The sequence below is a fragment of the Pteropus medius genome, unplaced genomic scaffold (assembly GCF_902729225.1).
Source record: "Pteropus medius unplaced genomic scaffold, Ma_sr-lr_union100, whole genome shotgun sequence".
NCBI classification, from domain to species: Eukaryota; Metazoa; Chordata; class Mammalia; order Chiroptera; family Pteropodidae; genus Pteropus; species Pteropus medius.
Window position 1 is genome coordinate 5,251,784 of NW_024347791.1, and position 22,991 is coordinate 5,274,774.

At 42.8% G+C, this 22,991-nt stretch overlaps 1 protein-coding gene across 2 annotated transcripts in view; it reads right to left on the reverse strand.

Annotated features, from left to right (window-relative positions):
- The window catches only part of RFX4 (regulatory factor X4), a 136,832-nt gene that overhangs the window by 15,454 nt on the left and 98,387 nt on the right, over positions 1 to 22,991 (reverse strand). For both annotated transcript variants that reach the window (XM_039877868.1, XM_039877867.1), the window contains exons 12-15: positions 21,122 to 21,216; positions 20,610 to 20,727; positions 9,147 to 9,266; positions 8,657 to 8,818 (exon numbers count right to left, since the gene is read on the reverse strand). In XM_039877868.1, the coding sequence (XP_039733802.1) occupies positions 8,657 to 8,818; positions 9,147 to 9,266; positions 20,610 to 20,727; positions 21,122 to 21,216 (495 nt within the window). The remainder of the gene's footprint in view (positions 1 to 8,656; positions 8,819 to 9,146; positions 9,267 to 20,609; positions 20,728 to 21,121; positions 21,217 to 22,991) is intronic.

The window sequence follows — 22,991 nt, forward strand, 5'->3', positions numbered from 1 at the left end:
TTTTATTAAGCCAGGTTATCTCTCTAGGTGGCGGGATTGCAGATGGTTTTTAATTTTTTCTTCATTTTGCTTATCTGTATTTTTCTATAATGTATATCACCTCTGTGAAGAGAAAAACATTATTAAAGTGTATTAAGCAAATTTTACAATTGGAAGTGGAATTGGAGGGGGTGGGAAGTTTGAGAGAACAATGAGCCAGCCACAGTAAGCAAGTAATTAACCCTTGCAGCCCCTGAGACCTCGGGAGAGCACAGCGAGGTCAGTGGGGATTGAAAGAGGGCATCTAAGGAAGCCGAAGGATTTTTTCTTTTTCCCCCAAGCAGTAGGAAGACGCAGTGATAATAGCTATCACCTGAGAGAATGAAGCAGCACTTACTTCTGTGTGAGCTCTTAGAGCATAGCAACTGTTCCTTATTCATCTCTGTATCCCCAACAGAGGGTCTGCCAAATAGTAGGTGTTCAGTAAATTTCTGTTCCATTGAATTTGTTGTTGAAGGAGTAAATGCTGCTAGAAATAGACGTTATCAAACAAAAAGCTAGTGGAAGTCTTGGAAAAATGGGCCCCTGTGGTCTGAGAAACAAAACCCCTAAATGGCCATGTGCCAGCAATCTAACAGATCCACTCAGGCAGGCTTAAGCAGATTAACACCTACTGGCTTGGGTGAGAAACTCTTTTTGCCTGGGTAGCAGAAAAGAACACCCCTTGCATTCCCTCTCCTACCAGTGGGACCTCCAGCGAGAAATGCTGGTTCTTCTTTTTTAAGGAAACTAATAAAAGAAAATCTGTGCTGCTAACAGTTTGTGCTTAATTTTTAAGACAGCTCTAATGCTTTTGATTTGTTGGTAAGGCAATATAACAAACCTTCTCCATTTGTCTAATTCCCATCTTTCTCTTATTCTCCCCTCTCCATTCCTCTGCCCCTATTTGAAAGTCTGAGGATGGTGCCGGAAGCCCCTGATCTTTGAGAATCTTATAAAGATCCTATAGGATTTGAGACTCCTATAAAGATAAGTTGTCCATGTTACAGTATTGAAACTGCTAGAGAGGTACATTTTCTTTCCTTCCCATCCCCAACAAAACATTCTTTTTCCTGGAAGAGATTTTAAACACAGGACTAGATGAGTGCTTGGAATATAATAGGTGATCAGTAATGATTTGTTGAATAAATAAATGAATGATTGATTGATTGATCACTCAACATAAACCAGACCTCATGCTAGTTTCTTTTTATATGTCGACTCGTTGACTCTTCACAATAACCTTTGGAGGTTAACTAGTATCACCTCCATTTTTTGGTGAGAAAATTGAGGCCCAAGACTTGCTCAGGTAGGAGGCAGAGTTGCGATTTGAACCCAGACCTGCCCATCTCCAAAGCCCTTCCACGACAGTTGCTGCTCACATTTGAATGTGCATCTGAATGACTGCAGCTCTTGTTAAAATGCACGTTCTGATTCAGTCAGTTGAGAGTCCAGCCAGTGATTCCACATTTAAAACAAGCTTGTGGACAACAATGCTATTGGTCCGCACTTTGAGTAGCAAGTGTCTATAACACACTGCCTCCTGTCATCCATTCAGTATGTTTAGGGCCATTAAAAGTCAGAAGTTGTGCGATTCTCGTACAGACTTCTGAAATTTTAGACTAGAAAATTCTCAGGTGCCCTGGCTGTGCCCTTCCTTCAGATCTTGTACTTAACTGTTTGAGCAGTTTCCCCTTCAGAAGTCTATGAACCATCACAGGTGTTGCTCAGGCTCTGAGCTCACCTAACTAAGCCTTTTGTTAGTACCTTCCTAAAAATGAGCTCTTCTAAGCACATCCAGATTCAAGAGCTGCTCTGCCCTATACATTAGCCACTAGCCACAGGTATCTATTTAAATTTAAAATAAAATAGTGAAAACTTCAGTTCCTTAGTTGCACCAGCCACATTGCAACTGCTCAGTAGCCACGTGTGGTTAGTGTCTACTGTTGTAGACAGCTCAGATTTTTAAAAGAATTTCCATCATGATAGGAAGTTCTGTTTGAACAGTGTGGCTTGACAGTATTTGATACTAAACAAACATTTCATTGTAGTCTTCAAGATTGAGACAGGGAAAGATTTCATATATATATGTTTCATATATATATATATATATATATATATATATATATATATATATATATAAAAAATATCTCCATTCTGATTGGCTATCATCTATCCTCAAGGTAGTTGTGCTTAAGGAAAATAGTCGCTGAAGTTGAAAACCTCATCTGTTTGAGTTAAACTTTATCAGCTGTTCCATCGATTAGACAAAAATCTAATTGATTCAGGGGCAGTTTATCAATCAGTTCCCAGAGAGATATGTTGATTCATGATCTGGCCCCTGCCTACCTCTGCAACTTCCTCTCCTGCAGCTCCCTCCCTTATTTGTATACATAGTCAGTTTTCAGTAGGCCAGGCTTCTTCCTGCCTCAGGCCTCTGCACATACTGTTCCCCACTACCTAAAATGTTCTTTTCCCCTCTCCAACTTTAATGTGCCTGACTCCTTGTAATACTTCCGGTCTCGGATAAATGTTACCTCTTCAGAGAGGCCTTCTCTGACCGCTATCTAGTACGATTTCATAGCATACTATTATTTTCACTGTGACCATGTGAAATTATATAGTGACCTGGTGCTTTGCTTCTGTGTTGACTCTCTTACCCACTGGAATGTAAATATCAGGAAGGCCGTGACTATGCCTGTTTTTCTCACTTCTGTACCCCCAGGACATGGCGCAGATTAGACAGGGAATACATGGAATGCGCAAATGAATGAATGAGCAGATTAAACCTTTTTCAGTCCCAGCTTCTACTTCCTGATTCCATTCCTTTAAAGAAAAGCCGGCAGCAGGGATGGAGTAGGAGGGAATTCACTGGCAGTGACAACCGGGAAGTTCTGCAAATGAGTCATCGTGGGCCGAGTGGCAGGGCTGCAGGGTCCACCATACATACCCCACTTGGTTTAGCTACCCTCAGAATAACTAAGCTTTTGTTATCTGGAAAGACTAGGGGCCAGTTATCTTTGTTACCTCCTCAACTGATGTAGAGAAAATGCAGCTGGGCAGGCCAGATGTTCTACAGTTAGTGCCATTTATGAGGAATTTGCCTTTATTTCTCAGTGATGTAATTTGCTGGTTTTGTGTTGCAGGGAACCCATGGTGGGAAGCTGAAAACAGGAGTTTAATAGTTAACTTTTATTGTCGTTGCTGAAGGAGGGAATACTTAAAATGACATCATAAACAAGGGCTTAGAACCCGTTGGTGGCCTGACCCCGGACAGAGTGGGAGCTTAACATTTTGATTTCAATGACATTAAAGAATTGCAGCCCAATGTCATGTTAAGGGGGCAGATCATTTTGGTACCACCTGCCACACTCCTGAGGAGGAAAAGAGCCAGTTTTCCTTAAAGAAAGTTAAGGTTTCTGAACTTCGCTGGGCATGAGGGAAGTGGCAAGCTCATGAAGTCAGGGGTAAAAAAATGGATAAATGGGCTAGATTTTTCCTTGTGGAAATCTGGTGATATGGAGCCCTTCCTTTAACCAGTTCTCTTAACGTGGTGTTGCCATAGACTTTAACACACCCAATCAAAATTGGCCGTGATCAGGTTCAGTATTAGGTGCCTAATATTCCTTTCCTTTCACTTTCTTTTTCCCCTCCTTTTGAAAAACAGTTAATAATATAATCTTAAGAAAACACATTTAGAAACACATATAGATGTGAACACAGAACTAGATACCCAGATGAGCAGAGTGGCTGTATTCCTAGTGAGATTCATGATTCATTGATACTACTTTGTGCTCACCAAGCAGACATAATACAGTTCTCTTTCTCATAGCTGAAAAATGGGAAAGTGTCCATCAAAAGTGAGACACTGATTTGAGGAAGAATCACAAATGCCTGATTGGCCTTGACTCTCAGTAAGTTGAGCTTGATAATACATATACCATCTGAGCAGTGACATTCAGAGTATGCTAGGAACCCAACAAAATAACTAGATCACACACAATTTCATTTAAGGTGTTAATAAACTGTTTTAGCCTAGTTATTTTGAGTTTTTCTGTTTTGCTTTGTTTTATTTTACCCACTTCTTTATTTCTTGCTTCCTGGTTTGGGTCTTTTTTTAAAAAATTGGTTTTGCTTTTTTTTTTTTTTTTGGTTAACCACTTCAGATCCCTTTTCAGAAAATAATGGTATATAAACAAGCAATAATTTTAAGATGGAAATAAAAATTAATGGCATGAAAACCATATGTCGAGTTAACTTTAAAAAAAAACATGGCAAATTCATTTTATGTGATTTACAGTAATTTCTTTCCAATTTATAATATTGTCCAATGAAAAATTACACAAATCCCCAAATTTAAAAAGCCTACCATAATTTCCTGTTATTTAGGTATACATCATGGATAAATAATTTGTGCTTTATGATAATATCTATAAAACCGTATACGTTGTTAGAAAATTATAGTTAAGTTTCCTCCCAGACCATGACCCATAATACATGCCAAGATCCAGTCCAATTTACCAATGGAGTATTTCAAAAGTGGTACTTGAGAAAAATATTACATGTAGTTTTATATAGGATGACATTTTTAATGCCCCCTGGAGATATCTGAGAACAAAGCTGGAATGTGCCAAAATCTTCAAAGGTTACAGTCATCTGAAGAGAACCTGGTTCACATTTGTATTTCTAAGAAGCTACTTTTATGACTCTTGAACATATTGCACAGAAATCGCTCAACATATTTATGCTATTCCTGGGGCTTTGACTGTCACACCTGCCACACCTGGAGGCCTCCACATTGCTACAGAGAAAGCCAGGAGTGACTCACTAGCTGGGCAAGAATTATGGAGAGGTCTTAGAAATCGCTCCTTCACACTCCTCCCATCCCCGAGTTTCCCTGGCATCTCCTTGTTTGTTACGTTGCTACACTGCAAGAAAGATTCCAAATTGTTTCTGCTTCACAAAGCAGAACTGTTTTATTTGCATAATTTCCCTGTTGGTTTTAGAAGTGAGGATGTTACTGACTGACTTATGGTGGAGGATGGGAGGGGACTGCAAGCAGGACATTCGGGTGAATGGCTCCGAGCTGCTCTTCCTGCCCTCCATCCTTCCTGGGTGAGACAGGAGGCTCGGGATAGCTGCCCCGTAATTCCAGTCTTGGAAGACCCCTGAGCAGCTGAAGAGCCGTGAGCAGGGCTTGAGGTCCCTTCTCTTTTTATGTGCAGTGAACAGTGTTGTTCTTTATGATTCCTCTTCGTGAGCCTTCTAGGCAGGAATTAAAACCACCCACAATGTAGAGAAAATGGGAGGGAAGGAGCAGGGGGTCGTGTACAAAACATGATTTGAGGTGCATCAGTGTAAAAAATTTGGTGATGCTCAGAGGAGGACTCACCCTAGCTGTGCACCCAAAGTGAAATCAAAGCTCAGTCTCATGCCATTTACCGACAACCCTCATTTTCAGTACTCTTGAAGAATCCCGTCTCCTTAGCTGCCCCGTGACAAAGGGCCACTGAGAGTGTTGGTAAATTTCCACCCCAGCAAAGTACAGAAGAGGCAGGCACCTTGCAGGCTCTTCAGCATCTGCTCATTTCCCCTCTGAGTAGCTTCAGTTCTGAAGAGAGAGGAAACTTTAGGGAAGGAATCATTCAAAAGACTGCTGGGATATATACGTCAAGATCCCTGAAAATGGCATGCTCTCTCTTGCCTCCAGGCCTTGGTACTACTTACTTTCTGGAATACCTTCTCTCTCATTAGTCAGCCTTCCCAGACCCTCCAAGTGCAGGTTGGAGGCCCCCTTTTGTGCTCCCCTAACACACTGACCCGTCTCCCGACTTAGCACTCATCACATATAGTCCCAACTCATCAGAACCCTAACCTCTAAACAGTAAACTCCCAGGGGGCAGGGACCTCGTTTCTCTTGTTTGTGTCACCAGCTATCTGAAGTGTTCGGCACATAGAAGCCACTTGAGAAATAGTTATTGGATAAATGGATGGATGGATAGATGGCTGGAGGTGTGAGTGAATGAATGGATAAAGGACAACATCCTAGATAGGGCAGTCTCACCCTATTTATTTGGTCTTCAAAAAAATATAATTTCATTCCCAGTCTATTCTGAAAACAGTTCTAAGAACTAAGCCCATGCTATGAGGGTCTGGAGGAAGACTCTAACCCGGAGGGTGAGGGAAGAGTGAAAGAGATGAGTAGGATTTTATCAGATGGGTGGAAGGAGGATGGTCCTGGAGGTGGAACGGTGTGAGAAGTGCTTTGGGGAATAGGGCGCTTTGAGGCGTTAGCACGAGGCAGTGGACTGTTTGCCCCAGCACTTTGAGGAGGCACAGGCTTCAGGAAAATAAGCCCAGTGGGCAGTGTCGAAGTGGATAGACGAGTCTCTGGAGGCAGGTAACCTGCTTGAGCATCACCGTAGATGTCCCTGAGAGGTGGGGAAGGCCTGAACCATACATATGGCAGGAGTGGGAAGGGGAAGGAATGGGTCAGTCAGGATTCTTATTAGAACAAGTGGCCTTGGGAGGTGTGGTGGGGAATGCCAGCTGTCTCGCCCCAAGCTCTTCCCCCTTCCCTACCTGGGGATGCGCTATCCTACATTTCCCAGCCTTACGTGAGGCCATGTGACCAAGTCCTGGCTGATGGAATGTAAGTGGAAGGGACATGTGCCACATTCAGGCCAGGGCTTTTACGTGGGGTTTTCCTCCTCCATACCCACTTTCCATTTCTGTCAGGTGGTTGCAGACTTGACAAAGCCCTCAGGCAGCGGTCCTCAAACTCTTGAGCATCAGAATCACTGGGAGACTCGTTGAGCAAATCTCTGGGCCCCACCCCTAGAGGTTCTGATTCACTAGGAACCTGATCATGAGCATTTTAAACAAGATCCCAGGAGATGCTGATATTGCTGGTCCCTGGACCACACTTTGAGAACCACTGCCCTGAGATATGGTGGAGCCTAATACTGAAGGGCCATGTGCTTCCAAATGGCTGCATTACAGAGAGCTTCCTGCCTGACAGCACCCTGCCAGGACTGTTTGCAAGCATGACACAGGGTTTCTATTGGGTTAACGCCATCCATGTTTGGATCTATTTGTTACAATACAGCAGCTTAGCCTATCCTAACTAATACAGGAGTTGAGGGAGCAGGAAGAGTTGAAGCTGACTCCCAGATTCGGGACATGGGTAGCTGGGAGAATAGCAGAGCAGGTTTGGATGGAAAGATAATGAATTAATGATCACAGTCTTACCAGGCTATCCATTCCACAAAGACTGGTCTGCCTGCCCACCCCACCCCTACCCCAGGGCCCACTGGGCCGAAGGCTGTCCCTGCCTTAGGTCCCTGTGTGCCCACTCCTCTCCTGTTAGCCCCGACCTTCCTGGCATTTAAGGTTGCCTTTGAGTCTCCCCTCTCCCCCGAAGGCTCCCCTCCCACCTGCCAGAGTTTAGATGGGAAGGAAAGTGACTGCTTCTCCCTCTGAACTCCTATACACTTATGGCTGTACCTCTCATTTTACTGGTCTTAATACCGGTATCCCCCTCTATCTGGAGAGCACTTCACTGTTAAAGCACTTTGGCCTTTCCTGCCTCATCCAATCCCCAAAGCAACTGTGTGAGATAATCGGGAGCTACATACACACATGCGTTCTCTATTTATTATTATGTATTAGCTAACACTTATGAATATTCCACATATATCATTTCTACAAGTCTCGTGAGCAAGGGCATTTGTTGAACTGAGTGAATGTATTCATTTATGTCTACTATTGACTACGGTACCCAGGACAAGGACGTTAAATCTTTCCGCCCTTTTAGTTTTCCTCCATAAATGGAATGATATCTACCTTGCAGGGTTATTGTGAATATCAAGTGAGATGATTATGGGAAGACCCTTTGTGTATCGTAAAGTAACATCTGGACATTAACGACAAGCTATTATTATCTGGAACATCAGTTTTCCATTTCCAAACCTTGTCTTGGTATTCGAGATCCTCCTGGATGCGACTCCATCTTACCTTCCCATCCTTGTACAACTCCTTCACGGACCTCCTCCATTTCAACGCGAGTTTACCAGTCTCCAAAAAGGCTCACACGTGTGCTCACACGGTCCTCTGCCCCAAAGGCCCTTCTGCCAAACCTTTGTCAGCTGAAGTCAAGTCCCAGCTCAAATCCCCCTCCCTTGTGAGGTCTTCCTTGAGACCTCTGACCAGATGGAGTCTCCCCTTCCTAGGGGACCCGACAGCATTGGTTTGTACCTTATTTCTCCTGTTTCGATTGTGGTTGCCATGGCTTAACATATGGCTTCCTGTCTGCTCCACTTTCTTGGTTTCTGGGTCTTAGAGAGCTCCCTTTCTCATTTTCAAGAATGGCCATGTCTTAATTTATGTTTTATATCATTTTAATAGCTTCAGTGGCTTAGGTTTTTTTTTTGAAGGAGAATGGAGATTTTTTTATCATGTACTTAATCTGCCAGCAACAGAAACATAAGGAATATGTACAAATGAATAAATGAATAATTGCAAGTCGGCCGGTGGGTGGGGGAAGTGGGGGGAAGCTTGAGGGAAGAATGATTTTCAAGAAAGCTCTTGTTTTAAACATCAACTCCCCACTCGAAGCCTTTGGGAGACTTTTCATTACCTGTAGTGCTGAGGCCGGTGTACTCGGGGGATGGGTTGCTGACAGGGGAGGAGGGAGGTGGCACTTCCACCGACGTGGCAGATTTTGCCGGAGAAAATGATGGCACTGGTGAAGGGGTTGGCGGGGCAGCATCCGTCAGGATAATGTCTTCTCGGACTTCTGCTATGGGTAGAGAAAGGATGGTTCTTAGAACCAAAGGTCAACTGGTTTAAGGGACTTTTAAAAAATGAAATATTCTTTCTAATCTGTGTCATGTCACTCCGCTGCTTAAAACCCTTCGATGGTTTCCCATCACCATCATGGCATGCAAGACAATTCCCAAAAGCACATATGTCCACTCTAAAGAAGAGACATTACTGGTTTCACACCACTTGACCTGCTCACCATAACAAAGTCTTCAGGACAGAGGGCTGAAGAAACTCAGAGCACAGAAGTAAGGATACAAATCAAAGTGCCAAGCGGGGCAGTCCCCAGGGCAAGGCGGGCTTACCGGTGCTTCCTTCTCCCTTCATGGCGCGCATGAGCTCATTGGCCCGCTCCTGACAGTGTAGGGATTCTAACAGGTAGAGCACGTAGTCGTCAAACATCAAGTGAATTAGGTGAAAAGACCCTGGCGAGAAAGTGAGAAAGGATCCAAACAGAAGGGTAAGTCATGTTGGCGTACTTGGTCAAAGCGCTTGCTGCCCCGTGTTCCAAACATCTGTTCAGGACTCACTCCCCACTCAGTTATGATCTGCTCATGGTCATGATCTGCTCTTCTGTGCTGTGTCCTCAGCCTAACCGAATGCTTAGTGTAAGGTGTCATTAACACTTTATGGCAAGTGAATCTTTTCCTTGCTCGATCTATCAATATGGCACCTATTGAGCCACCTGTCCCAATGCTTCTGAGCTCCCATGTATGCACCGGCCTCATTCCGGTGGAGCCCCCTCCCCGCTTTGTTCAGCATTTATGGACATTGTGTCTTTTAGTTTGATTTCTCCCACAAGCTTATCTTAGTCCCCCGATTACACAAGTCAGGATGTCCATGGCAGCGACTTTTCCTTCTGGTTTGTGTAACTACCAATGACCCGACATAATTCTAGGAACAGAACTGAAAACTTAAATTTGCAACAACTGCATTGATTCCTTAAATGTTTCTGAGACCTCTGTTTAATATACGATTTTCAGAAGTATTAAACTGAAAAGATGTGGCATTTTCAAGTAGTACTCTCCATTTTCAATTGCTAGTAGGTTATTTCATAAGAAGGGATGTGAACACTTAAAAAGATTTTCCAATATGTGCGTTTCTGTGCTCAAAGTCATATATTCTCTAATCTCTGCAACCACACTGTAAAGAAGGCATTTTTATTCCTATTTTGCAAGCCCAGTACTTGTGGGAGATGACAAAAATTAATAGATAATACATTATTTCAAAACCATCTTTACTTTCATGGCATGACACCACCACGAACAGTGGAACGAGCCACTTATGCTAGGGGCTCAACTCAGGGCTTCCTGAATGCCAGAGTCAGAGAGAGCCTTCATCTCCAGAATGACTCCCAAGGGTATGTCTCCATGGAGATACCCTGCTGTCCCATGGAACATCCCAGACTCACCCACCTCCCTGCAGGCTCACCTCTGCTTCCTATTTCTCTTGAGGGGGAGCAGAATTTGCCACCCCCATGTATACCTTTGTGTGTGTGTGTGATATCAGCTTTAAGCTGATTATTTTTAAGAAATGAAAGACTCAGGAAGAACCTTTGGCCTTCTCCCAACTGCCTGAAAGAATTTAGGTAGAGAATAGAGGACCTGCTCCAGGAAGAGAGCTATTACTGTAAGATAACTGTAGTTTAATATGAACTAGTATGTGATAGGGAGGAACCAGCAAGTCTCCTTTGATCAAAGTCCTCTGTGTCCCATTGTTAAAGATGGCCCAGCAAACTTCTATGTACCAAAACTTTGCTTTACCATCTCCACGCGAATTGCCTTCCTGCCCTTTTAAGTCCCCAACCACAAGCCCCCTTTCTTTTCTCCTTAGCTTACGAAGGCATGTAAGCCTCGACTGTCTGATTTGTCTTTGGGACCCATATTCTTACAGAACCCATGTGTATATACATAATTAAGTTTGGTTATTTTCTCCTGTTAATCTGTCTCATGTCAATTTGAATATTAGATCAGCCAGAAGAACTAAGAGGAAAAAGAGAGAATTTCCCCTCGCCCACACCCTCTAGTTTACTTATTTATAGGCCTGTTTTCCTTGTGATTCTGTCTTCACGCATATTACCATTTGCTGAGTACTTACTATGTGCCAAAAACTCTGCTTAATACTTAGCACAGGTCTCATCCTTACCACGAACTGAGACAGGTGGTATTATCCTCTCTTACAGATGAAGAAGTGACTCTCTCTGTCAGTAATTGAGAAGAGATTTGCCTCAGTTTGGTCTAGCTCCAAGACCTGGTCCCATTTCCTTACAGATCCCCTAGTCCAATCTCCTCATAGCACCAATGGGAAAATAAGGCCAGATGGCATAAAAAGACTTGGTCCCTAGAAAGGCAATTTGAGTTGTGAGCTGTGCTCTTTCAAGTCTCAGAAATAAGGTGACAGGTGGAATTTGGTGGAATTTATCAGTTTCTCCTTAATTGCACCTGGCTTCTGTACACACACACACCCCTTCATCTTAGATTAATTCTTTTGGCCTAGGAAAGCTGCCGAGGAAAGTCTTTGGCTTAACTCTGAGGCCACTGGATGCCCAGCAGGTGATGCACATCTATTCCTATACCCCTTCTCCATGGAGCCTGCCACGGTCTCCATGATCTCTGCACCCACAGGGCTCAGGCCAGAGTCTCCCATCCTGCAATTTATCCTCATTCTTCCTCCATCCCTAGGGTGGTGTCTGTTTTTCAGTCCCATTTGGATTTCAGCAAGTTTCAGGTTTTGCCGTCACTGTGAGATGCAGTCTCCAAAACTAAACTTTCCCTCTACTTCCCCAAAATGGGTCCTGTAAGCCCCGGAGCAGGCACAGCACTTTGGGTAACTGAGCGGGAGTCAAGATCCAGTTCTGCCACTTGGTAACTGGGACCTTGATGAGTTACTCTTTGCAAATGTTAAAAATAAATTAAGCTGTTTATTGAGCCCTTGCCCTGTGGCAGCCACTATGTTTAACCACTGTAGATTTATTATTGCATTAAAGCCTCATTATAACCGTCTGGGATGAATGATACTCTCCTTTTGCAAAGGAGGAGATTGAAGCTTAAGAGTGGTAAAGTAACCGTCAGATATCACACAGTTATTAAGTGGCAGAACTGGGACTTGAACCCATGACTGTGCTCTTCAGTCATTCTGCAGTAAGGCTCTCTGAAAGGGGGACAGTAAAACCTATATTGCAGAAGTACCATAATTAGCAATAGTACACACTAGGTGCTTAATAAATGGTAATTCTTGTCGTTAATTGTTATTAATTATTGTTTCGCGACTCGTGCTATGATCCTGTGATACGACTCTTGTTCATAAAGTCAAGTCGAAAGATAGCACCAAACGCTTAAAAGGAAAGGGTCTCCAAAATGAAGAAATATTTGCTGAGACGTTAGTCTAGGTCAACAAAGATAGAAACATAATATGAAACAACGAAAACATAATATGAAACAGTATGAAAAATGGAAAACCCTAGATGATAAAAATGGGGTTCAACGAGTAGTGTTAGCACAAGCAGGCACCTTAGAAACCATCTTATACGACTCTCCTATGTTATAGCCAAGGAAACAAAGATCTGATGAGGTGAGGAAATCTGCCTAAGACCACACTGTTAGGAAACATGAGAGCTGGGCTGGGAGACCAGCCCTCTAGGGGAAGTGTCTCTGTGGGGCTTCAAGCTCTCCCCGTTAGTGGCTCTGATGGGTTACCCAATTGGTCTGATAATTTTCAGTCATCTTTCCAACAACAGGAGTCTGCAGAGCTAACCTCGACCAGCCTACTATTGTGCTAAGTGCCCTGAATAGAAAGGAAACTTAAAAGCTCACACCCTGACTCCACAAAAGCTACAGTGTCCTTAATAAGCAGAAATCAATCATTAAGATTACTGGGTAACAAACAGTTCAGTGCCAGGGTGTCATAGCCATGGGAGCAGTGCAAATAAACGGGAGAGGGAGAGGCGGGTAGTGTAAGGTTGAGGGGAAGAGGGATGGGAGAGGAAGAAAAAAACAGACAGGAGAAAGGCAATCATAGCTGACGTCCCCTGCCTTATTTCTCTCTTAGCACTTACTATCATTTGTTCTATATATTTAACTTTTTTTATCTTTACCCAGTGCCTCTTTTTACTAGACTGTATGCTCTGTAAACACAGGGATTTTTATCTGTTTTTCCACTGCAGCATACCCAGTGTCTAGGACAGTGCCAGGCACGCAGTAGAGCCTCGGTGAATATCTGTTAGATGAGTGAACAAAATGAGCAAGCACCGACTGCTTATCACATGCACTGTGCTAAAGGCCTTTTAATTTTCCAACAACACTATGAAGAAGGTATTATTATTATTACGTTCAATTAGTACATTGGGAAACGAAGGCTCAGAGGGTCTAAATAACTCGCCTGAAGTCATAGAGCTATTGAGTGAGCATCAGAGCCTGTTATGCAAAAAAAAGTATTAGGAGAGAGACAGGAGATTTTTCTTGTTACGTAATTAATCCTATATTATAGAATCAAAACATTTCTTTTTTCTTATGAAAAATTTCAACGTAGAAAAGCGTAGAGAATTTCAAAATGAACGGCAGTGTATTCACCACTGTCCTTTATAGTATCTTAACGTTTTACTATATTTGAATCACTTTTTAATCGAAGATAAAGATGAAGCCCCTGTGTTCCTTTCTTTATTCCCTTTTCCGTGCTTCCTGTGTTCGTTCAGAGGTAAACACTATCTAGAATTTGTTCATATGCATTTTCATTCTCTTACTATATATATTCATGTATCCATAAATAAGTTATTTTCTGTTTTCAAACTTGATATAAATGGCATAGATTATCATACAGATTATTCTACAACTTGCTTTGGAATACGCCCTTCACACATCTAGCTCTAGTTTAAGGGCCACTGTTTGAATATACCACAGTTTTTTTTCTTTTAATCCATTCTTCTGTTGACGGAATTTAGGTTATCTACAATTTTTCGTTCTTGGAAACTGGCTCTCATGAAATATTTTGAACCTGTTTCCTTGTGTCTAGGACCAGAAGTGGGATTGCTGGGTCCAAGAACACCTGCGTCTTCATTCTTACTGGATAGTGTGCCAAATTGCTCACCCAGATTTTTTACATTCCTACTGGTAGTGAATTAAATAGAATATACACCAATCTGAAAAATGTGAAATCATATTCTTTTCATAGTTTGCATTATCCTAATTACTAGAAAGGTTATTATATATCTTTCCATATTATAGTCCATTTGAATTTCCTCTTCTATGACTTGCCTATTCATATTCTTTGCCCATTTTTCCATTGGGGTTTCTGTGTTTTAAAAAGTTATTTAGAGGGACTTATTATTTACTCTAGATATTAATCCTTTGTTCGTTATATGATTGCAAAATATCTTCCCCCTTTCTGTGGCTTTTATCATAACCTTTGTTTACGGTGTACTCATGAAACAAATTTAAAATCCCAGTGTAGCCAGTTCGGCAATATTTTCTTTCTGATTTGTCCTTTTTTGGTGTCTTTTTAAAGAAATGATTTCCTATTCCCAGATCGTAAAGATATTATTCCACATTTTCTTCCAAAAGTTTCTAGGTCTTTTATTTTTTTTCCATTTAGATGTTTCTTTTCAGAAGATGTAAGGAAGGGGTGTAATTTTTATTTGCGTAAAATGCTTGTCCCAGGTCCTCTATCCACTGATTTTTTCGCACTGGTTTTTAATGCCGTCTCTATCACATAAAGCATCTATACAGACCTCTTGTTTTATAGACAAGGATCTGATGAGAAGGCAATTTTCGTGTCAGTCTGTCTTGGACAACACTGTTCTGTTCATCACTCTACTTGTCTAACACTGTTAGAACGCCTCACTGCCTTATTCCGTGGTAAACCTGAATACCAGGGAAGCAAAACCCTACACCTTGCTCTTCGTTACCTTCAAAATGACTTTACTATCTTGGTTTTTTGCTTTTCCATATGAATTTTAACATCAGGTTGTCAAAATCAAAGGAAAAGAAGTAAACTGGAATTCCACTGAATTTATGTATTAATTTGAAGAGAACATCTATCGATGTTGAGCTTTTCTGAATATGAACATGCCATATTTCATTGATATTTTAAATAATTCTCCTTGAAGATCTTCGTACAATTTTGTTACAGTTATTCTGTAGGTAACTTTTAGTTTGTTCTATTATAAATTATATGTATACATATCCATGTATATATATATATAATGTGAGATTGTGTGTGTGTGTGTATAACTTTATTTTCTAGTTAGAGTCCAGTTAGTGCTAAGAATGTCAATGACTTTTTAGAAAGCTGAATTCAGTAGCCTGGCTGAATCTTTTATTTGTTCTGTTAGTTTGTAGATCTCCTTTTCTTTGTCATCATAACATCAATAGATAGAGAACATTGTGTATTCCTTTCCAATTCTTATATTTCATTTCCTTTTCTTATTGCATTGGCTAGAACCTCCAGTCAATATTTATTAGGAATAATGTTAGAAGCCATTCTTATCTTATTCATAACTTGAATGGGAAAACTCCTAAAGTTTCACCATATAGTATGATAGTTTTTGCAGATTTTTGGATGTCCTTTAACATATTAAGTAAATTCCCTTGTATTCCTAGTTTGCTAGGAGTCTTTTTGAAATCATACTTGAGAACTGAATTGTATCACATAGAAATGATCATATGATTTTTCTCTTTTAATCTGTGAATGCAGTATGCTAATTAGAATCCTACCTGAATTCTTGATTTTTAAAAACTTGCCACTGGATTTGATCAGCTAGTATTTTATTTAGAATTTTTCATCTGTATTTATGTGTGGTTGAGCCACAATTTTCTTTTCCTTTACTATTCTTCAGAGATTTTGAAACTGAGATATTAGCTTCATAAAATGAGTTATATAACTTTCCTTTTGTTTTTATTCTCTGAAACATTGATTTTCATGGTTTTATATTCGGTTTCATAAACTAAGGATTTTATGTGTCTTAAATTTTATGTGAAAGTTGCCTGTAAAAATATTTATGCCAGATATTTGTTAAAGGAAGAGACTTTCTCATTACTGTGATTATTATTTGACCTTTTTACTAGCATCCAAGTTTGTGTTTTTAGTTTAATGTCATTATTCTATGCTTCTTTTATCTTCTCAATTCTTGCCACATCTTAACTTCTCATATCTTTCCATTTTTCCCCAGTAAATTATGATTCTATTTCTTCATGGTGATCCCTTCCTTTATTAACATATATCCTATACATTAATGAAATCCAAGCTCTAATTTTTGTCAAGTCTATTTAGTGTTCCAAGACCTTAGCCTGCTGTAACTATTCCTTGCAGATTCTCTTCCTACCACCCCATGTGGTATTGTTTCCTAGAATTTAGTTTTACCTTTTTCAAAGACACAAAATGTAGTTTTTAAGTCGAATAATTAATTGAATGTATTGACATGTTTTTAAATTTCTCTCATCTGAAAACAGGGCCCTCAAGTTCTTTGACATTTCTTCCCTGGAGAATTGGGGGTCTACACACCTCCCTCAATCTTGATAGACTTGCAACTGCTTTGGCCCACAAAGTGTGGAGGCAGTGACTGTTTACTTTCTGAGATGGCATCATCAAAGGCTCTGTGGCTTCTGTCTCAGAATGCTCACATGTGGAGCCCTGAGCTCTCACCATGTGAAAAGTTTAGCTGGTCACAGGCCACCACGCCATGAGGAAACTAAGCCCCATGGAAGGGCGACTTGAAGCCACTTTTGCCCTGTCATCCTAGTTGTCAAGTCATTCCAGTCCAGGCACCAGACATGGGAGTGAAGAAGCCTCCAGGTGATTCTAGTCTCCAGCTGTTGATTCACGACCAGCCTTTTTGGTCTTCCCATCCGAGGTCCCAGACCTCACAGAGCAGAGACAAGCCATCCCTTCTGTGCCCTGTCCAGATTCCTGACTCCCAGAACCCATAAACATAATAAAATGACTGTTTTAAGCCTCTTAGCTTTGGAATAATTTGTTACACAGCAAAAGTAACTAGTACATTGTTGTTTCGTGTATTCCAGACCTTAGCTGTGGCTTTTCTTCTTGCTGAATGCATCCTTTAATCTTTTGTTTTTTAAATGAAGTTCTAATGGGTAGCAAATTCTCTTAGTCTTTGTGGAACTGAATGTCTTTACTTTGCCCTCACTCTTGAATAATGGCTAACAGTTCTGTGTTTTCAACACTTAAAAGATATTATTCCATTGTCTTCTGGCATCTCTTGATAATCTAATTATTTTTCTTTTCTCTCATAGCTTAAACTTTTTTAAATACATCAAAATGTATTTAAAAAAAAAAACATCAATGAAGATTTAACAAATTTGTCTAGTCTTTTTGTGCCATGCATCTGAGCCCAGGGCATTTGTCTGAATTGTGGTCACTGAAAAAGCATGGGTTTTGTGGTCAGGTAGATTTGATTTTGAAATACATCACCATTTGCCATATTAATCTTGGGTAAGAAACTCTCCAAGCTCCCTTTCTATCTCTGTAGGAAGGTATCTACTGTCTGCTTTGCAGAGTTAATCGGAGAATTAAATGGTAGTATGTGCTTCCTAAACATCTGTTATAACGATTATTATCATCTTGCCTTTGCTTCACGTTCTACTTTGGCTTCCTCATCTATTATATTAAAGGCAGTAATAGGGGATCTCGCAGGTGGATGTGAGAATTAAATCAGAAAGTGCCTAATATTATGTCTAGTATATACTAGGCCCTCACTAAATGTAACTTTTTTATTAGTAGTATTCAACTGGAGAAAGTTAGCAGCGGCGTTGGCAGTGTGACACAGCAGAAAGAACACGAGCTCTGGCATGAATAGGATTCCAGGAGGAGCTCAGCTCAGTTTGCTGTGTGTCCACGGGCAAGTCCCCTCTCCTCTCCGGGTCTCTGCTTCCTTTCCTGCTTCCTAGTGTCTGGCGGGGGCCTGAGTGACACTTCTAATGTCAAGATCGTGCAACTTAACGGGTTCTAGGTAAGAGAGCTAGGCCAGGACGTACATCTAAGCATAGAGAAGCAGTCTGGAAGGCTCGGTCATGGCCACCGGGTCTGGCAGCTGCTTATAGAACCACTCCCGCGTGGCCTCCCCAGCTGTGCCCAAGTGAGTGAACTTTGATTTGGTGCTAGGCCAGAAAACAAGGGTGTGAAAAAGTGAAAACTTGGGGCATGAATACGCAGTCCTGCTCCCTTAGCTGTCAAACCCAGGGCTGTTTTTCAAACTGTTTTATGCCAGAGTATTTCTGAGAACGATTGTCGCCTTCCAGATGTTCCCAACAGTGAAATAAGGGGCAACTGGTGAAAACCCCGAGTGAAAAGGCAAAGGCACCTGTGCTGACTTGGGATCCAGGTATCCTTTGAACCAAAATCAGAGCAGTTACCTGAAAATAGGGTTTGTTTGTTTGTTTGTTTGTTTTAATGAAAACTAATTTCCTCAGCTTTACTGGGACTAAAAGTTCATTGTCTGCTAGCCTACCTTTGCTGACTAATTTTACTAGAAACTGCTGCTTACAGCAAAGACAGAAAGTCTGGCTACTTTAGTTCACAGCATAGGCTCTTTCAGTGAAAAGGAATTAGGGAGAAAAGAGTGAAAAGGAATTAAAGAGAAGAAAGGAGTCAACTGCCTTTGAAAGAGGCTGTTCTGGGAAGAGGTGATAGAGTCCCCCATGGGATCATTGTCATATTCCACACAGTCATTGTAACGGGCAGCCCGCTAAGCTGACACGCAAACCCCGCGCCATTCAGAGCGACAAGGATCGTGTGGGAGTTATGAGATATATAGAGCCGGCCCCTGTGGCTGGGGGAGGGGGCCAGCGAACAGAGGGCTTTTTCCTAATTAGCTGTTTTTATCCAGGGAACACATGACCCAAACACAACCACCAACTGTGTCTTTGACACATACAGGCAGAAAGGGGGAGCTGGGCTTTTGTCCGCCGCAAATTCTTTCAACTTGCCTGTCACCCCAAGCTGCAAAACTCAACAATGAGTCAGATGAGCAAGACCATTTCAGACAGTTTGCTAAGTAGACTTGGAAACAGGTATTATTTCAACACGTTTAAGGCCGAAAAATACTGTCAAAGTGAAATTCGCTTAATATCTCTTCCTTTTCCAAAAGACCTGTGACCATTTGTGCCATGTTCTAAAACTGTGTGTGGTTCAGAAGAAGTAAACACATTTTAAGACACAGTATTTCTCAGTAATAAATTCAACCCATTCATCGAATCCTAATTGTTCTGTCCAAACAGCCTTTATCACATGGACTGTTAACTTAGTAAAAACAAATGCATTTCCGAGAATATTGCGGAGTTACTTTTTCTGTCTAATGAAGGGTACCTAATAATATACCTGACGTCAGTTTATGAATCAGCAAATTGAAGAATAAGGGATAAAGCAAGCAAAAGATGTTTGCTGTGTGGGTGTGTGTATATGTGTGGGACATGTTGTCGATCCTTTGATTCTGAAACCGAGAAAAATCTCAAATATTTTTCAACCATCTGCTTAACTGAAAGCAGTTCCGCATGAATGATTTTCCCAGAGCCAGAGGTAACATGTGCTAACAGTAAACTATGCTGAGCTGCAAGTCATCAAAATGCCATGCCCGATGGCGCTGCCCAGGTAGCAGTCACCAGCACGTTGCCATGTACAGCTCACAGTGCGGGCAGGTTCGGAGAACTTCCCAGTGCTGAGGTGAAAGAAGAGTCCACAACGAAACACTTCTCCGACTGGGTAAGCACAGTCTTTCATGGACAGAGCCGTTTAGAAAAAAAATAGTGCCTTCTGTGTCCCACCACATATTCACTGGCTCGTATAGCACGACTGGAAAACAGTGACAAGACCATAAAAAGCTAGATGGAAAAGTGTCAAATTAAACCCAGAGCAAAACCCAGAGCTGATTGGCTTAATTGGAGATAATGAGAAACGAAACCACATCTCTCCTTGCAAAGTAAAATAGAGAACTAAAGCAATTACCCAGAAAATTTACCAACAGCCCTTTACCGAAATGCCTAGAAAATTGAGGCCCAAGTGTTTTGAGTTTTCAGATGCCTGGATAATGCCTTAAAGTCCCACCTCACGTTGCTAATGGTGACCTGGACTCAATGCACACTCCATTCTTTCCGACGGAAGCAAAACTGTGTCCATAGCGATCACCCCAAGTGGGTGGTTAGGAGATTGTTATAAGCACCTCTGGGCAGAGATTTCAAGTCCCAGTACACTGGAAAACAGCAGATGAGGACTTGAGGAACGTGAAGGAAACCCAAGGCGTAGTAAAACAAAAGGAAAATGAACGCGAAAATCTTCTAGGGATTAGACTGGGGCACGTTTTCGAAGAAAACTTGAAAAAGCTCTGTCCATCGCTGGAATGCCAATCAAGCCATCTGCAAATGTTTGAACTCAGAGGCTTCTTCAAGTGCCCAGTCTTGGGAGGTGCACATGATGAAATCCTGCAAAATGGTTCTGTAGAAGGAAGATCTCTGGGGACATCGGGCAAAAGCGGAGCACAACCACTGCTATTTATTCCTGTCTGAACGCAAATACTGTGTGCTAACGTCTCATTTTCAGATTTGTACACTGCACGCCTTGAGCACGCAATGCCGTCTCTCTCCCCGAAAGTCCTAACAGTACTGCGTCCCCTCTACCCCCCGAGAACACATACATTTCAGGGTGACATCCCTGTGGTCTCCGAGACAGCATGTAAGACCGTCGCCAACTCCGAGAAGTGACCTCAACACACGAGCCCAAAGATAACGTGTTTGAGTGGGTGTGGGGAGGGCCTGGCGTGGCCTTACCAAAGCTGGGGGCACTGTGCAAGGTCATGTCCCGGATCACCCTCGTGCCGAAACAGGACCACATCAGGAGGAACTGCTGGGCCACTTTCTTCAGGGACCCTTGTCTCTTCGCTGCCACCTACAAGAAAGTGAACAACTTTAACAGGGGTTGACTTGACCTTTCATTTATTCCTGGCTTTGAGAAATGACAGGAGGGCTTATGGAAGGACTCCAAGTTCGCAGTATGGAGCGGTGGTTCTCAACTTTTTGTTTTTAGCGGCAGAAGTATACTTTAAAAAATGAAATCTTTTGTCAAGGCCCTTAGGTACTTACTTCACAGGTAAAAGAGACGCTGCCTCCTGCAACCCACCCCCTCCTGAGGCGGCCCAGGCCACGCCGCAGAACCCTAGGGCTGCATGGCTGCTGAGAAATACTCAGGTAGCTCACCGTGAGCCTCTGAACTGTACAGATGTCGCAGAGGTCAGTGATGGGCTGCCGTACCCAGGGCTGCCCTCCTACCCCAGCTCACCAACCTTCACAACACAGCGGTCCACCATGGTGTCCAGCCACTCGATGTAGGACTCGATGGGAGACTGCTCCTCCAGGAGGTGGTCAAACTCCTGATACACTGCCAAACAAAAGACAACCCCACGCATCACTGCACTTGTGTTTAGACAGAGGTGCCTCTTAAGAGAACAAAGGAGAAAAACTGAAAAAAAAACGGATCTCCAAAGTCCGAGCAGGGCATTCAAGAATTTACAAAATATACCCCGAATTACCTTTCCAGGATTGTCCTCCATGTCTGCGGACACTTGAAACCCTGGCCACCCCACGTTCCTTGCCATGCCCCCCGAGTCCTGCTTTCCTCAGGCAGGTCCCTCTGCTTGGACTGTTTGGTTTTTCGTGCCCCAGCTGGAATGACCCTCGTGCGAGATCCTTTCTGACTCTTCCTGTGCCCTCTGCCAGTGGAACTGCTCGCTCCTCTGTCGTTTCATAGCAGTTTATTTTCCGTATTCTCCATTATATCACTCATAACACTGTGTTATAGTTGTGTGTGTGTGTGTCCCCTGTCTGATATCCGTCTTAGCTGGTGCGTTCCCCGTGCCGTAGCTGCAATTCAGTGCGTGCCAGCTTGCATGGATGGCCAGAGGCATCGTTGCCCTCCTGCGCTCTGCCCTGCGATTGGGCACACTTCATCATTCAAACGTTTCTGAACCACAGCTCTATCAGGCAGGTAGCCTAACCAGACTCTCAGTGCTCAGCGTGCAGGAGATGGAGATGTTTAATAAATATTTGTGGAATCAAGGAAACAACCCCTGTGCCCTCAGTTTCCGCATTAGTGAAAGGCGGGGATAATCGTACCACCTTACGCCCTGTCTTCAGTCGTGAGTCGGGTAACTGAATCGGGAAAGTGCTTTGTGATCGGCGAAGCTCTGTGGAAAACCGGAACATGGCTGTGGTGATCTCCAGTTTGAAACATCTCTTTCCATGACATTTTTTTGAGTTTTCGTACGTGGAGCTCAATAAGCCAAACCACAATTCCAGACCCACACATTTCTATATTTTCATTTGAGCGGTTTTTGTCCTCCCATTTCACTGAACTGGCCAATTCACCCTATTTTACTTAGTGGTTGGCTGCTACAAGAGGTCAGCTCCAGGGTCCAGAAGCTCACAGCACATTGGACTGAGAAAGGGCTTTCGACACCCATGAAGTTGATCTGCCCCATTTTACAGACGAGGAAGCTATGTCTTAAAGAGATGGAATGACCCACTCGGAGTCAGGGGGTGAGCTAGTGACAGAGCAGGGACCGGAACGCAGGCCTCTGAATTTCTTGTTCCTTCACTCTTCGTCACACTGTGTCTCAGCTGCTGTGATTCGGTCAGTGAGAATGACGGCGGCGGTGGCAATGAAGGTGCTGACCGCTAACGTTTATCCGGTGCCTGCTGCGTGCCAGGAACTCTTCTCAGTGCTTTACATGGACACTCTTGCTCCGCCTTACGACAGCCCCTAGACTGTGAGTGTCATGAGGCCAACACCTAGTCTGGAGGCATCGGTGACCTCCGCGGTGCTGCAGCAAAGGCTCAGAGCCTGGTCCCTGAAGCAAGCAACGGTGATTGTATTTTTTTTCCTATGAGTCGGGGTCACATTTTCCTTCCCCACGCAAAGGAGCTGAGGGCAGAAGAGAGCTTAGTGTGATGCTGCTCAGAACAGTTAGCAGAGCTAGGAAGCTGGATGTTCTCGGTTTCCGTTCATCCATTCTCTCTGGCACAGACATTACTGTCACCTCCTCCGTGCCCGGCCTGATGTGAGGCTCTGGGGACACAGGCATCAGAGGTCCCGCTAGTGCCGTTAGGGTACTCGCAGCCGTGCTTTCTATTTGGCCGTCTAGCCGGGAGTAGGGA